This window comes from Volvox carteri (assembly GCF_000143455.1).
Source record: "Volvox carteri f. nagariensis unplaced genomic scaffold VOLCAscaffold_64, whole genome shotgun sequence".
Classification (NCBI taxonomy): domain Eukaryota; kingdom Viridiplantae; phylum Chlorophyta; class Chlorophyceae; order Chlamydomonadales; family Volvocaceae; genus Volvox; species Volvox carteri.
This window is the reverse complement of record NW_003307607.1, coordinates 293,038-305,476: the sequence shown is the minus strand read 5'-3', so window position 1 is coordinate 305,476 and position 12,439 is coordinate 293,038. Positions and strand designations below refer to the sequence as shown.

At 60.7% G+C, this 12,439-nt stretch overlaps 1 protein-coding gene across 1 annotated transcript; it reads left to right on the top strand.

The window, feature by feature from the left end:
* Positions 1-1,077: 1,077 nt before the first annotated feature.
* On the top strand, positions 1,078-11,622 carry VOLCADRAFT_97751 (uncharacterized protein; the record flags this gene model as incomplete). The annotated part of the gene is made up of 13 exons (XM_002956700.1): positions 1,078-1,602; positions 2,425-2,883; positions 3,157-3,225; positions 3,705-5,421; positions 6,014-6,064; positions 6,235-6,320; positions 6,720-6,870; positions 7,144-7,238; positions 7,758-7,826; positions 8,121-8,312; positions 8,781-9,179; positions 9,611-10,616; positions 11,081-11,622. The coding sequence occupies 13 exons, from the start codon at positions 1,078-1,080 to the stop codon at positions 11,620-11,622; spliced, it is 5,361 nt and encodes a 1,786-aa protein (XP_002956746.1).
* Between the last annotated feature and the right edge of the window lie 817 nt (positions 11,623-12,439).

Here is a 12,439-nt window from a genome sequence, read left to right as displayed (position 1 = left end):
TGCGGATGCGCGCGCGCCAGCAGCTCACGGAGTTCATCGATTTGCTAAAAGTGCACGATGGAGGACATGTAAATAGTACGCGGGGTTTGAATGTCGGCTTACCGTATTTTATCCACGTCAGCAACGGAAAGCGCATACCGGCACGATCACCATCCAGTCCCCTCTGTTCCGTTGACGGGTCTTGACGGGTTATCCACGTTAACCACCTCTACCCTCTCGCCGCATGCAAGTAGGTTTTTCAGTCTGTCTGCGTGGGTCCAGGCCGCTGGAGGCCGAAACAGCGCCGGCAGCCGCCCGTCGGGACCGTTGGACACGACAACAACCGACATAGCCACTGCGGCCGCGGTTCTTCGTGCCCGTGTGCGCCGCAGCAGCGGGGGCATTCCTTCGCCCCAACCCATACAAGAGCAAGTTGAGACCGAGGTTGAGGCCGAGGCCGTTCGCCCGAGGGTTCCCCTCAAGCCTCACCTTCATAGCGCCAGCAGCTCCCATCGACCCCCCCAAGCAGCGGCAGCAGCAGCAGCAGCAGCATATTCCACTGAAGGAACTCCAGCAGGGGACTCCGGCGCCGTCCGGAAACGCATCCCCGACACAGAGATTGCGGATAAACCACCAGCAATAGCAGACGGTGCAGGGTCAGGAGAGGCCGCAGAAGCCGCCGGCGTAGCGGCGGCGGCATTCATGGCCGTAGCGACAGCAGCGGCGGTGGCGGAGGCTACGAAACGACTTTCCGTACTGGTTGGACCCAACCAAAAAGCGCCTAGCACTTACAGGACGTCGCGTGCTGTCAGCGAGGAAGGACAATGCGATGGTGAAGGCGGAGGTGAAAGCAGGCGCGGCAGTGGCGGCGGAGTTGGCGTTGACGGCTGCAGCGACGGTGACAATAACGGTGACGATGATGTACGCGGCATGCATCAAAACCAGGACAAGCAGCCGCAGCCGCTGCAAGAATGTCCGCAGCATCTAAACAACTTCCGTCGTCAGTTGTCGGCAATACCGGCAGTTGGGAGCCCGTTAGGCACGTCGTACGGCAGCACAACGGCAGCGGCGATCATTGCTACACTGCCAGAGGGCCTTATGGCAAGTGAGCCACTGGCAATGCTGCTGGCTTCGGAGCCGGTCGTGGCCGACGGCGGGGTGAGAATCGTACGCAGAGGCGTCGCTCCCGCCGTTGGCGCTACCAACGGCAGCCACCCGAACGGCCTCGCCGCAGGGTCCTATGACATCTCCAATGGCGACAAAGATAGCACTAGTAGCACCAGCGACGCTGAGGCCATGGGTGCCGCCGCAGCAAGAGGCAGGACCGGAGGTGCCGGTGGCGGCGGCACTGGCGCCGTTGGAGCCTTAGCCGCTGAAGCTAGGGAGACGGGCGTGGTAGTGGACAGCGCACCATTGCCTAATTTGGATCCCACATTGGGCGGCGCCTTCAGACGGCCTTCGCTGCTGCACTACTGCTGGCCGAGATCCATGCAGTCACTGACAGCCGTACAGCGCCCTGGCAGCGGCGGTGATGACGGCGTCGGTGGTGTCGAAATCGGCGACGAGCATGACGATGACTCGCGGCAAATCCCGTCCACCTTTGGCGCCTCAGCGGAGGCGGCGGTAACGATTTTAGGTAGCGGCAGCCGCAGACATTACCGTACGGTTGGAGTCAGCTGCGGGGGTATACCTGGCGGCAGGGATGTAACAGGTCTCAACAACCTTCTAGGAGAATCATGCATTTTCGTTGGCGATGGCGATGGCGATGGCGATGGCGATGGCGATGGCGATGGCGATGGCGATGGCGATGGCGATGGCGATGGCGATGGCGATGGCGATGGCGATGGCGATGGCGATGGCGCCGGCGGCAGCAATGAAGGGTCACGGCCGGATCTCCGTGGCGGCATGGCACCTCCCTGCCATCGCCCCTCCCAATCCGTCGCCTTCGGGTCCACATCGGGCTCCATCTCTGCTGGAACCATGTCGGACATTGCCCCGCCACCGCACCTCTGTCGTACACCCTTGGCACAACGGGGGGCGCTCGATGAGTCCTTAGCAGGCCCAGAGCCTGCGGCCGCGGCAGCAGCGACGGCGGCGTTGATGGCAGGACGCGAGAGACCCGCCGTTACCCCTTCGTTTCCGGTATCTATGAAGTCGCGGCCGCCGACGCTACCGACGCCCGCGAGCGTGTTGATGGCGGCAATCGCGGCGGAAGCTGCCTCATTGCGTGAGCTGGCCAGCCGCGGCGGCAATACGCGTGGGTACGGCAGTCACGGTGAAAGCGGTTCGCAGATGTGCGACAGTTCTACCGGCAGTCGTGCTGGCAGTGCCGTGCTTAGCTGCAAGGGCAGCACACAGGAGTACGACAGGTACAACAGTGGCGTCAGCACAACAGGTGGTGGCGGCGGCGTTGCAGTTGCTGCATCCCCATCGCATGCCCTGCAGTTGGCATGTCATGACGTCGGGTTTCATTCATCTGGTACCGGCGGGCGGGCGATGTGCGTGTACGATCCCGCACTACAAGGCCCTAACCACCAACTACCACAAGGGCATGGCGGCAACCGCGTTCTGAACCTTCACAATCATTCCTCCCGACACGGCGGCGGTGACCCCCAAGGAAATCACCTTGAACAGCATAACCAGCAACGACTTAGGGACCCGTACGGCAGCATGGTGCGCGCCCGAGCCATGTCAGCACCCGGGGTCCCGGAGCGGGGAATTGGTGCTGACGCCGGGGCTGGTGCCGCCGCCGCCGCTACCTTCGCCAGCCGCTTTATGCTTGCAAGTGCGAGTGCGAATGCAGGCATATTTGCGCGAAAAGTGCCATCGATGGCGGCTTCGCAGTTCCCCTCTCGGCGCTCCATAGACGAGACGGCCGCTGCTGCAACACCGCCAGGGCAGCAGGTACGGAAAAGGAACATTGTCCTGTACGATAGCTCGGTGCTGTCAAACGCTGTAGGAACCACGATAAAGAAAGGTGTGATCAGCGAACATCATCCGTGGAGTATACTTTGGTGTTGAATCTCTCTCCGCTCCGCTCCTGAATGACCGTCCCTACCCGCTATATACACCTGCTACCTTGAATCCGCCTGGACGTGTGTTTACACCTCGCGACGTGTGTTTACACCGGCCGTTAGGTTCCTGTCGAGCCGATGCTGAACCCCCGCAACCCCGCAGGGGCAGAAGGCCCTTCCCCCCGTCGTTGCTCGGGGCCGCCTCGCCCGGCCGATGGACCTGCTCCGCCAGGTGAGTATGTGAGAGGACGGACCCGTGGGTCCCTTGTGGCAAGTGCCTCATGATGGGAAGCCAGGCCTCAGATTCCTAAAGGGACTCAGGGACGCACAGGCGATTTTTGGGTTCTGCTTGATCAAGCAAGAAGGGCCAACCACCTGGGCCGCTTGCACAAACGATCAACGCACCTTCGGAGTACGCAGAAATCATTTCATGACACCAAGACGTTCAATCATCATCTGCTCTCGTCAGTTAAAAAAAATAAATTAAAGACCTCAGTTGCGAGATGGGTGGAGGGGGGAATTACGGCTAGTGTACTGGGGGGTGAGAGTATGATGATGCTTCCTTCAGGGCCATCCGTTCGCGACTCAAGCTGCTTTACACGGGACAAGCTAAGACCGTACATCCGCAGCGTGCGTATACAGCGTGCGTTACTGCAACTGCATAACGCCTAAGAAACACCTGGTAAACCGTCTTCATCATCGCTTTCGTAGGTATCGAAAAAGATTATGCTAGAGCGACTCTCACGTGGACTCCACAGCGCAGCTGGGGTGCAAAGTGTAAACGCCGCCGGCGGCGGCTGCGGCAGCGGACCCGCCTCTGCCGCTACCTCCACTGACGAGATGCCAACCGCGGCCAGTATTACTTCCCCGCCTGGGAAGGAGGCGGCGATCACTTGCTCAGAAGTCACATCCGAGTCTGGCAGCGGCAGCCAGAGGACATCCCTTGCCGCCCCCATCCGTCCGGCAGCCGGTGTCGATGGCACCACCACCGCCGCTGGTGCAGCTTCCGGAGATCCCCATGACGCGGCACATCGGTCCTCGACCGCTGCTGGCGCGCGGCAGACCGAGCGCATTCACGCAGCGGCTCGCATTCTATCTGCCCCCGATGTGGCGTACTACCAGTCAGGGGATGTTGGTGTCCCCGGCGGTCATGGTGGCGACAGCGGTGACGGCGGCGCCGGGAGCCAACCCGTACGGCATTGGACTGCCGGACACGCGTCGCCATCCGCCCCCGCTCCCCTTCGTGAGGGGCCGTATCTCTCAAGAACCCTCATGGACAGCCCGTCACCATCACCTGTGTCGCTGCCATCGACACTGCCGTCACCGCTGATGCAGCTGCTGATGCCGGCGAACACGGCAATGTCGTACGGATCTTCGGCGCCGTCACAGTCGGCGACCAGCGGCGGGTTAAAAAGCGTTGACGGCAGTAGTAGTCAAGACGTGGTCGTCGGAGTCGGGCGGAGAGGCAGCACCGCCGCCGCCACCGTAACGGCTGCTTTTCACACGAGGGGGTGTCAACGTAATCCCCCGTCGTCGCCGACTCAAGTCGCCTTGTGGCCGCCGTACAAGAGCAACAAGTACGATACGGGCTTGGACCGCAGGGAGCCGTACATCGAGCACGCCGCCGAAGCCGTCGGAGTTGTCAGCAGCCGTGCCGCAGGCGGCCTGTCAGGCATGCCGTCGCCGTACACAACATCATGCAATCCGCCACGCTATCTCGAGCTCGGCCAGGACGTGTCTGTTCGCGGCAATTCCAACCACCTCGCCATCGCTGCGGTATCCGCTTCTGCCGTGGACAGGCCGTCTGTCTCATCACATCAAGCCGCCAGTGGAGATGCTAGCGTGCCGCTTTTCTTGACCGCCGCCAGCGGCAGTGCGATAGCGGACTACGGCAGCGGCAGCGTCCCCGTCGCCAGTGCTTACAGCTTGCACAGCACCGCGCCAGTGCAGATGGCGGCCGAGCCGCGAGTTGCCAACCCCGCCTCCGGCGGCGGCGGCGGCGCCGCCGCCGGTCCCGCCGACAGTGCCGCATGGCAGCGCAAAACCTGGGGTGACCTTCTGCGGGAGCTGTTCCCGGTTACCGGCGCGGCCGCCATCACAGCTCATGCGGCGTCTTCACCGGCCGGCAGACTGCACAACATTCTGACGTTTGGCGGTCACCACAACGGCAGCCTGCAGGGCAGCATCTTCAGTGGCTTATACGGCAGCGGCAGCGGCGCATCCGCAGCCGCCGGTCCCTTTGGTGGCATGAGCCCCGGGGGGCTCCCCGCCATCTCCGCTCACCTACCTGCTGGTGGTGGCGGCGGTGGGAGCACCCATGGTGGCGGCCGCCGTGTTCGCACCTCCCGCTTCCTGGCCGGCAACGTCGTGGCTGGTGGCCCGGCCCTGGCGTTCCGCGGCCTGCGCGTGCGGATGGGGCTCCACACAGGTCAGTGTAAGGGACCCATGGGTCGGTCATATTTCCAAGTCGTGTGCAAAGGGTCGGTTGATCGGCTGTGGCCCGTAGGTCGATTCTCTCGGTGCCCTCAACACAAACCGACGTGCAATTCGTGACTCCAGAGACGGTTTGGTGGTCAGGCATGCGTAAATCTTAGTCCAGGTGTGTGTAAACTTCCGCACGGACTTAGGTGTTTAAATTCCGTACTTGCAACGCTGCCCGATACGAGCGGGCTGGGGGCTCAAGGGCTTCCCAAGGACTGCCGAAAGGCACTTGGTGTAGGACTGCATAATGGAAAAAACTAGAAAAGGAACATGGCGAGGGGAACGGAAAGAAGAGGATCCAAGCCAGCGCCCCATGGGACCAAACGTTGACTGGCAAGTTAGCGTCCTAACTTGTACGGATACGGAAGATCGAGTTTCCTCGAGGCCAGATGCGCAAATATTCCAGCAAGGAGCTCGGAATATCAACCCTTTTCTCCAGTCATGCCGTTAAATTGTACATTATAAGCCTGCTTTGTCCCGTATCCGTTCGTACGCCGGGCACCCCTAACAACATATGCTTCACCCCTTCTCGTCTCAAGTGCTCATTGCGCTCCAGGGCGGGTCCTTGGGGCTCCGAAACCCTGAGGGCCGTGAGGCGGGGTCTGGGACTGGGGAGTATATTCTTTGCTCCTTTGAGGCCGCCAAGCTTCCAACGTTAACTGCCCAACAGATTAACTAAGTCATTTGTCTGTGTCCGCTGATTTTCCCAACCCAAACCAACCGATCTGGTCCACGTTGGTTCACGGTGCCCGCCGACCAGGCATCACCAACGCCGCGGACTGTGCCTTCAACCCCACCACCGGCGCCGTGTCATACACAGGGGACACGCTCAAGATTGCAAAGGCGGTGAGGAAAATATATTGACGCCGTACGCTGTTGCCGTACAGTTTTACATGGGCCATCTAACCAGTCTGAAACGTTTGGAGGCTGCCGACGTCCTCCTCTCCCTCTCGTGTACTGGTACACGATATACTTATTGCATTTACAGTATGCTTTTGTTGTGTGGATTGATATAATCCTCACTGCGCTTTGGAACTGCTGGGACCACAACATTTTCCATATTCTTCTATCCCTCCATCTCGTCATTTTCCGTCAACACCCCCATCCCGTCATCTTGGATCCATGACGGCGCCGGGACGCCGTCGTCGCAACACATGGGCCTTACTGTACTGCGTTGCATTGCTGGCGTCACCCCCCGGTACACCCTCCCCCCCATGCCCCTGCCCCCTTCATTCGGCACCCTAGGTCTCGGACGCCGCGGCCGGCGCCATGATCCTTGCCTCCGAGCGCACGCTCCACCAGCTGCTGCCTATCCTGCAACTTCTGGACTCACGAGCCCCCATGGCCATTTACTGTGGAGATGTTGAGCTGGAGGCCCTCGCCAACACAGCTGATGGTGGGGTCTCCGCCGCTGCAGTGACGGCCCTGGCCGGCGGAGTGAGCGCCGCCAACAGGATCTTCGGCGCTGCCGAACCTTCCACGCATTCCAGCAAAGTCGGCGGCGGCGCACTGACCCCCTCAACACGGCATATGTCGTACGAGCCGTACGCGGCAGCCGCAGCTCTTCATCCTAATGACGCCAGTGTACACGTCGGGAGTGCTTGGGGCGGCCGTAATGCCGCGGCAGCAGCAGCAGCAGCCCCGCCAATGTCGATACTACCTGCTGTAGCGCGGCGTGGTTTGGCGCTGTATCAGCTGGTTGGATATCGGCTCAGGCAGAGGCTCCCTCATTTGGCGCCGCTGCGAGGGGTCACGTATCTGCAGGTACCGTGGCAAAACACCCACAAGGGTTTTGAACACGCAACACGACGGGTAGTCGCGGGGCTGGTAATACACGGGCCGATTGCGGATTGTTTTTAAGCTCTGCGAAATCTAGTCTGGAGGTCTTGTTGGGGCTTGGCGCGCTTAGGGAAAGATGCGCTGTGGCCTTGTGGTCTTGCTGCTGTGTGCTTGCTTGGGTGCGGTGCATTAACAGCTGCATCTGATTTCCAGTTCAGACCTGCATTGACCGCCTTGCCCCCCAGACACCGCGCATATCTCGCCTGCACAGAAACACCCAACGCTCATCCCATCTCTCTTGCGGCCCGGTTTATGTAACCACAGTAGACGCAACGACACTTTCCTTCCTTCCACAATATACGCACCTATCCGCAACTCATGGCGGGGTGCCCCTCGGCTCCCTCACCACCCAAACCGCACCTTCTGTAAACCACGCCCTGCCGTGCTCCCTCAACCGCAACCATGCCTGCTATGCTGTACGGGCAACTGCCGTATACTGTCCAGTACGGCAATATGGACGCCCCCGTGGGCCGCAATGTCTCCATCACCTTCTTGACGGTACCCGCAGCTCAGGTGGGACGGAACCGGGGCCGAGTACGGCATGTAAGGGGGCCAGTGCTGGTTGGAGATTTGGTGCTCTGAGTACCTTTAGATTGCATTGCAGGATAGTGCGTCCTAACATTTACGCATTAATGCTTTTAATATTTTCCTCCTTCGCCGTACTTAAGGTTTTTTGGAGTGGTACGGGCGTCCTAGAAGGAGGGTGCCGGATCAACCCAGCGAAAGGGGGCCATGATCAAGCCATAGCCCCCTGCAACCTGAATCATGTCCTGCCTTGCCTGCATACATGCACACGCGAAATTGTAGACATTAGTTTCGGAGCTGGAGGACGTCGGCAGTCGTGCACTGGCGCTGGTCAAGGCCACAGTTGTACGGCTGTGTGCTGCCCGGGGCGGCTACGTCATTGAGGCGGCAGAGGGGCTTTGCCTGGTGGCTTTCCATGACCCCGTCACCGCCGCGTCGTGGGCTTTGGACTGCGTGGAAGCACTCCACCGCCTGGTGGGTGGGGTGTGGGTGGGGGTCTGCCTGTGTGGTTATGCGGGTGGTGGCGGTCGGAGTCAGGCGGGAAACCGGAGGGCAGGATACTGTTACGGAGCAACGTAACGCAACGTTTGGCCGACATGCGGCCAACCGCCGGACCTCGTTGCGACTGCTGGCCTCCGGACAAGCCGGCCGAGGGTCAACTAGAGGTGGACAGACGAATGCGCGTTGAGTGGTAGTTCTTCTTAGGGTTTTAGTTGGCGTGGGTTGGGGATCGGGGTGGGGTGGAGGGGCCTGCGTGGCGGAATTTGTGCGAGGCCGTAATACTGCTGCTGCTGCTACTGCGCGTATCGCTAATCTCGCTGTTACTTACTGACTGATAAAACGCGGGTGCTGGGAATGCTGCTAATGCGTCCACACCGCTCCCCTCAACCCGCATCGTCATCCCCGGCTCCACCGCCGCTTCCCGCCGTCCGGTGGCTGCAGGATTGGCCCTCCGCGGTGCTCCACCACCCCCAGTGCTGTGAGATGTACGACCCCACGTCACCCTCCGGGGCTGCTACGGCAGAGGCGCCTGGACTGGCCAGTCCGACGCTTCTTGAGTCGATGACCGCACAAGACACCGACATTCAGACAACTGGTGGTGGGCATGGTCGGATATTAAACGTAGCTGGGGCAACCCTTGGCGGTGGCGGTGGCGGTGGCGGTGGCGGCGGTGTGCACCCTTCACCGCGGCGACTGTTGCATCGGGGGCCCCGGATCAGGGCGGGGCTGCACGTGGGTGAGGTCACGTGCGACGTACACGTCAGCACTGGCCGGCTGTCGTACCGCGGCCGCGTCATGAATCGCGCGGCCAGGATAGCGTATAAGGCCCACGACGGTCAGGTGAGGATGCGGGGGGCCTTATGAGGGGCCTCCTTACGGCTGACGCGCGGTGCATGCATTGGGCGGTGTTGGGCACGCACGCGCGCAATATCCCCCCCTCCGCATATACGGGGAGCCAGCGGACGGAGTTCGGCTTTCACCTATCCGCCACAGTCGCCAGCGATTTGCCCTTCGTGGCAAAGTGAGAGCTGCGATAAATGTGACGCATTAGGGCCAGGGGCTTTGCCGCGATAATGCCGCTAACGTCGAAGGTGACGAACGCCTGCCCCGGTTCTTATCGACTTTAACTTCATGGTAGGCGCACTGCTGCTGCTGCTGTTTCTCAATTCAACCTCTGCCCGCAACACAACCGAGCATTAGTACATTAGGGCTGGCGCGACGAGGGTCCCCTGGTGCTGAGATGTGAACTTGTGGACTGTGCCGTACGACAGGTACTATGCAGTCGTACTGCTTGGAGTGTCATCCAGAGCATGCTGCCCCCCGGTACGGCACTGGAGGTGGAGCGACAGCAGCACGACAGCGGCGCCACTGCCACAACCTTGAATTACGGCCGTGGCCGCTTCAGTAATTATGGCGGCGGAGCCGTGGCTGGCTGGGCAAATAGTGTACGGCTATTTTTCAACGCCGGCACAGCCGCCACTGCAGGCAGCGGCCGCGGCGGCGGCGGTGCCGCCGTCACTGCCGCCATTGGGCAGCATGCGCAATCTAGCGGTGTTGACGAATTTCCAGCATACGGCGTTTCTGATTATTTGCAAACACGTACGGCAATGCCGGTGGGCCAAATCGCCGAGGGTGACGCCTGTCTTATTGCCAGCGGCGGTGGCGGCGGCGACTCGCCTGTGACGGGAAGCTTGTCGCCGCCCATACTCCTCGCGCATATGAGCAGCAATGACGGCGCAATATACCGTATGGCCAGCGGCGGAACTGGCGGCGGAACTGGCGGCGGAACTGGCGGCGGCACCTCGATTGCTGTGGCTGGTGCGATGAGCCTCCCGCCGATGCCACGAGGCCAGTCCGCTGCCTTCGGTGCTGGCGGCGGCGGTGGCGGCGGTGACAGGGCCGGCAGTCTGGGACCCGTCAGGCAGCAACCTTCTCCCCCGCGGGGACCCTTGGCGCCGCCGCCGCCAACGGCGCGGCTAGATCTGGGCCACCCACAATGGGCCCACCGCCAGGACGAGCAGCCGTACAAATCCTCCCAGCGGAGCTCTCCACAGCAACAGCCATTGCCGTACACAATGGTGCCGCCATCAGGGCCTATCGCCGCTGCGTCCACATCTGGCGCGGCTCAAGTCGCCAGTAGCTCGCCGCTGCAGCTTCAGCTCCCCTTGGATTATCATCATCATCAGCAGCAGCAGCAGCAGCAGCAGCATACTCCGCCACCATCGCAGCCGCCTCTGCAGCGCTTGGCCTCCCATGATGACGCCGACCTCCCCACTGGTGAGTGCAGAAGGCGCCACAGTGGATGACACCGCACTTTAAAGCTTTAAAGACTTTCCTCCCTCTTCAGGTCTCTTGGGATGGAGGATCACAACCCCTATAGATCCGTACTTCCGTATATTTCCATACTTGTTGTTGGATTGGAATCCCCAGCAAATCCCTAAAACACTAATAATGCTGCCACAATTCTCCCCCGGGGGAGAAATCCGACTCGCCTCCGTCCAGTTATTGCACGGCGTCATCTCCCTCACGAGAACCACGCCGCGACAACATCTTTCTGCGATTACGACATGAACACCCCAGAGGCCGTACACTCCACCCCGTCCAACTCGTGCCCGAATCTCACCGCCACCCAAACCCACCGTAGATTGTGTGCGTAAGTACATATACCCTGAACCCCTTGTGATTCAAACAGAGAAGAAAAAGCTATGATTGCCGTTTGCATGTTCATAACTGACCTCCAGGCCGGTCGAGCACGGGGAATGCCGCCAGCAGGGGCCCCACCCACACCAGCTGCAACACCGGGCTCACGGGGGAAGACGGCGCACCAAACCTGGACAGCCAATGGCGCGCCAATGCTGGAGCCGCTGTCACCGAAGTGATTGACGAGGGCCCTCCGCCCTGGAGTCACAATGTTGCCGCGGCGGATGGAGGACGCCGCCGGCTGCTAACCTCCGACATGGATCTTGGGCCGCTTGCCGCTGCTGCTGCTGCTGCTGGCGGCGGTGGCGGCGGCCGAGGTAAAGGTTTGCACGCGGGCCTGCCGTACATGGGATGGAACGACGGCAGTGGAGGAGCGGCCATGCGAGAGGGCGGCAGCGGCAGCGACTGCAGCGACAGCAGTCCCGGTGGTGACGGTGACGGCGACGGCGACGCTGGCTGCAGGAGCTGTGCGCCTCCACGGCCAATACATGCCTTGAGCCTGGGGTCGTTCCAGCTGAAGGGAATTCCGGAGCTGATGGAGCTGATGGAGCTTCGCTGGGCCCCTTGGGGGCCTTATGGCTGAGAGGTAGCCTGAGGGCTGCATCGAATGGTGGTAGTTATTGGGTTGATGTTTTAATATTGACGGCCTGAGCTGATGGCGGTTGTGAGTTAGAGCATGTGTGTATCGGGCGTCCAAGAACGGATCCGGGAAAACATTTGCACGCACAGCATTCAGCTAGCAAGGTTATAATAGCACATCAGTTTCCTCGCCGAGAGGAACGTATGCACGTATGCGGGTGCATATCGCATGTATCGCGTATGGCGTGGCTCCCGTCGACCGGTGCAACAGCGTGGAGACCCTATTCGGCCGTCACCATGACGTACCATGAGTACGACAGCTGTGGACTGCGGGTTGCCGTACAACGCATGGGGTGCCATCGTGCGAAATGAAGGTTTTCTGAAACTGGCCTAAAGGGCGGTGTATTGGTTAGTTGTATGTATGTATGTATGTATGTATGTGTGTGCGTGCAATACGGCGCACATGTGCTGGTGGGAGCCAGATGGGAGCCAGATTGGTCCGGGTCGTGATCATGGTTTGATTGCATTTCATATATAACAGCATTGCTCTCCTCCTCGGCAGACCGCACGACGAACTTGTGTCGTGTTCACAACAGCGGCAACACCAAACAGCACCGATACATGCACATGTTATATATATACACCCCTCCCTCATTCCTCGGGCCTGCAACCCCAGCTAACCACATACACACGCACTGTACAGAGGGCACATCTGCTGTACATGTCACATACGTAACACACACCGACACACCGGTGCGCATGCACACGCGGTGGCATTTTTCCAAAGAGAATGGGCACGGCGAAATGCCGCGTGAATGTAG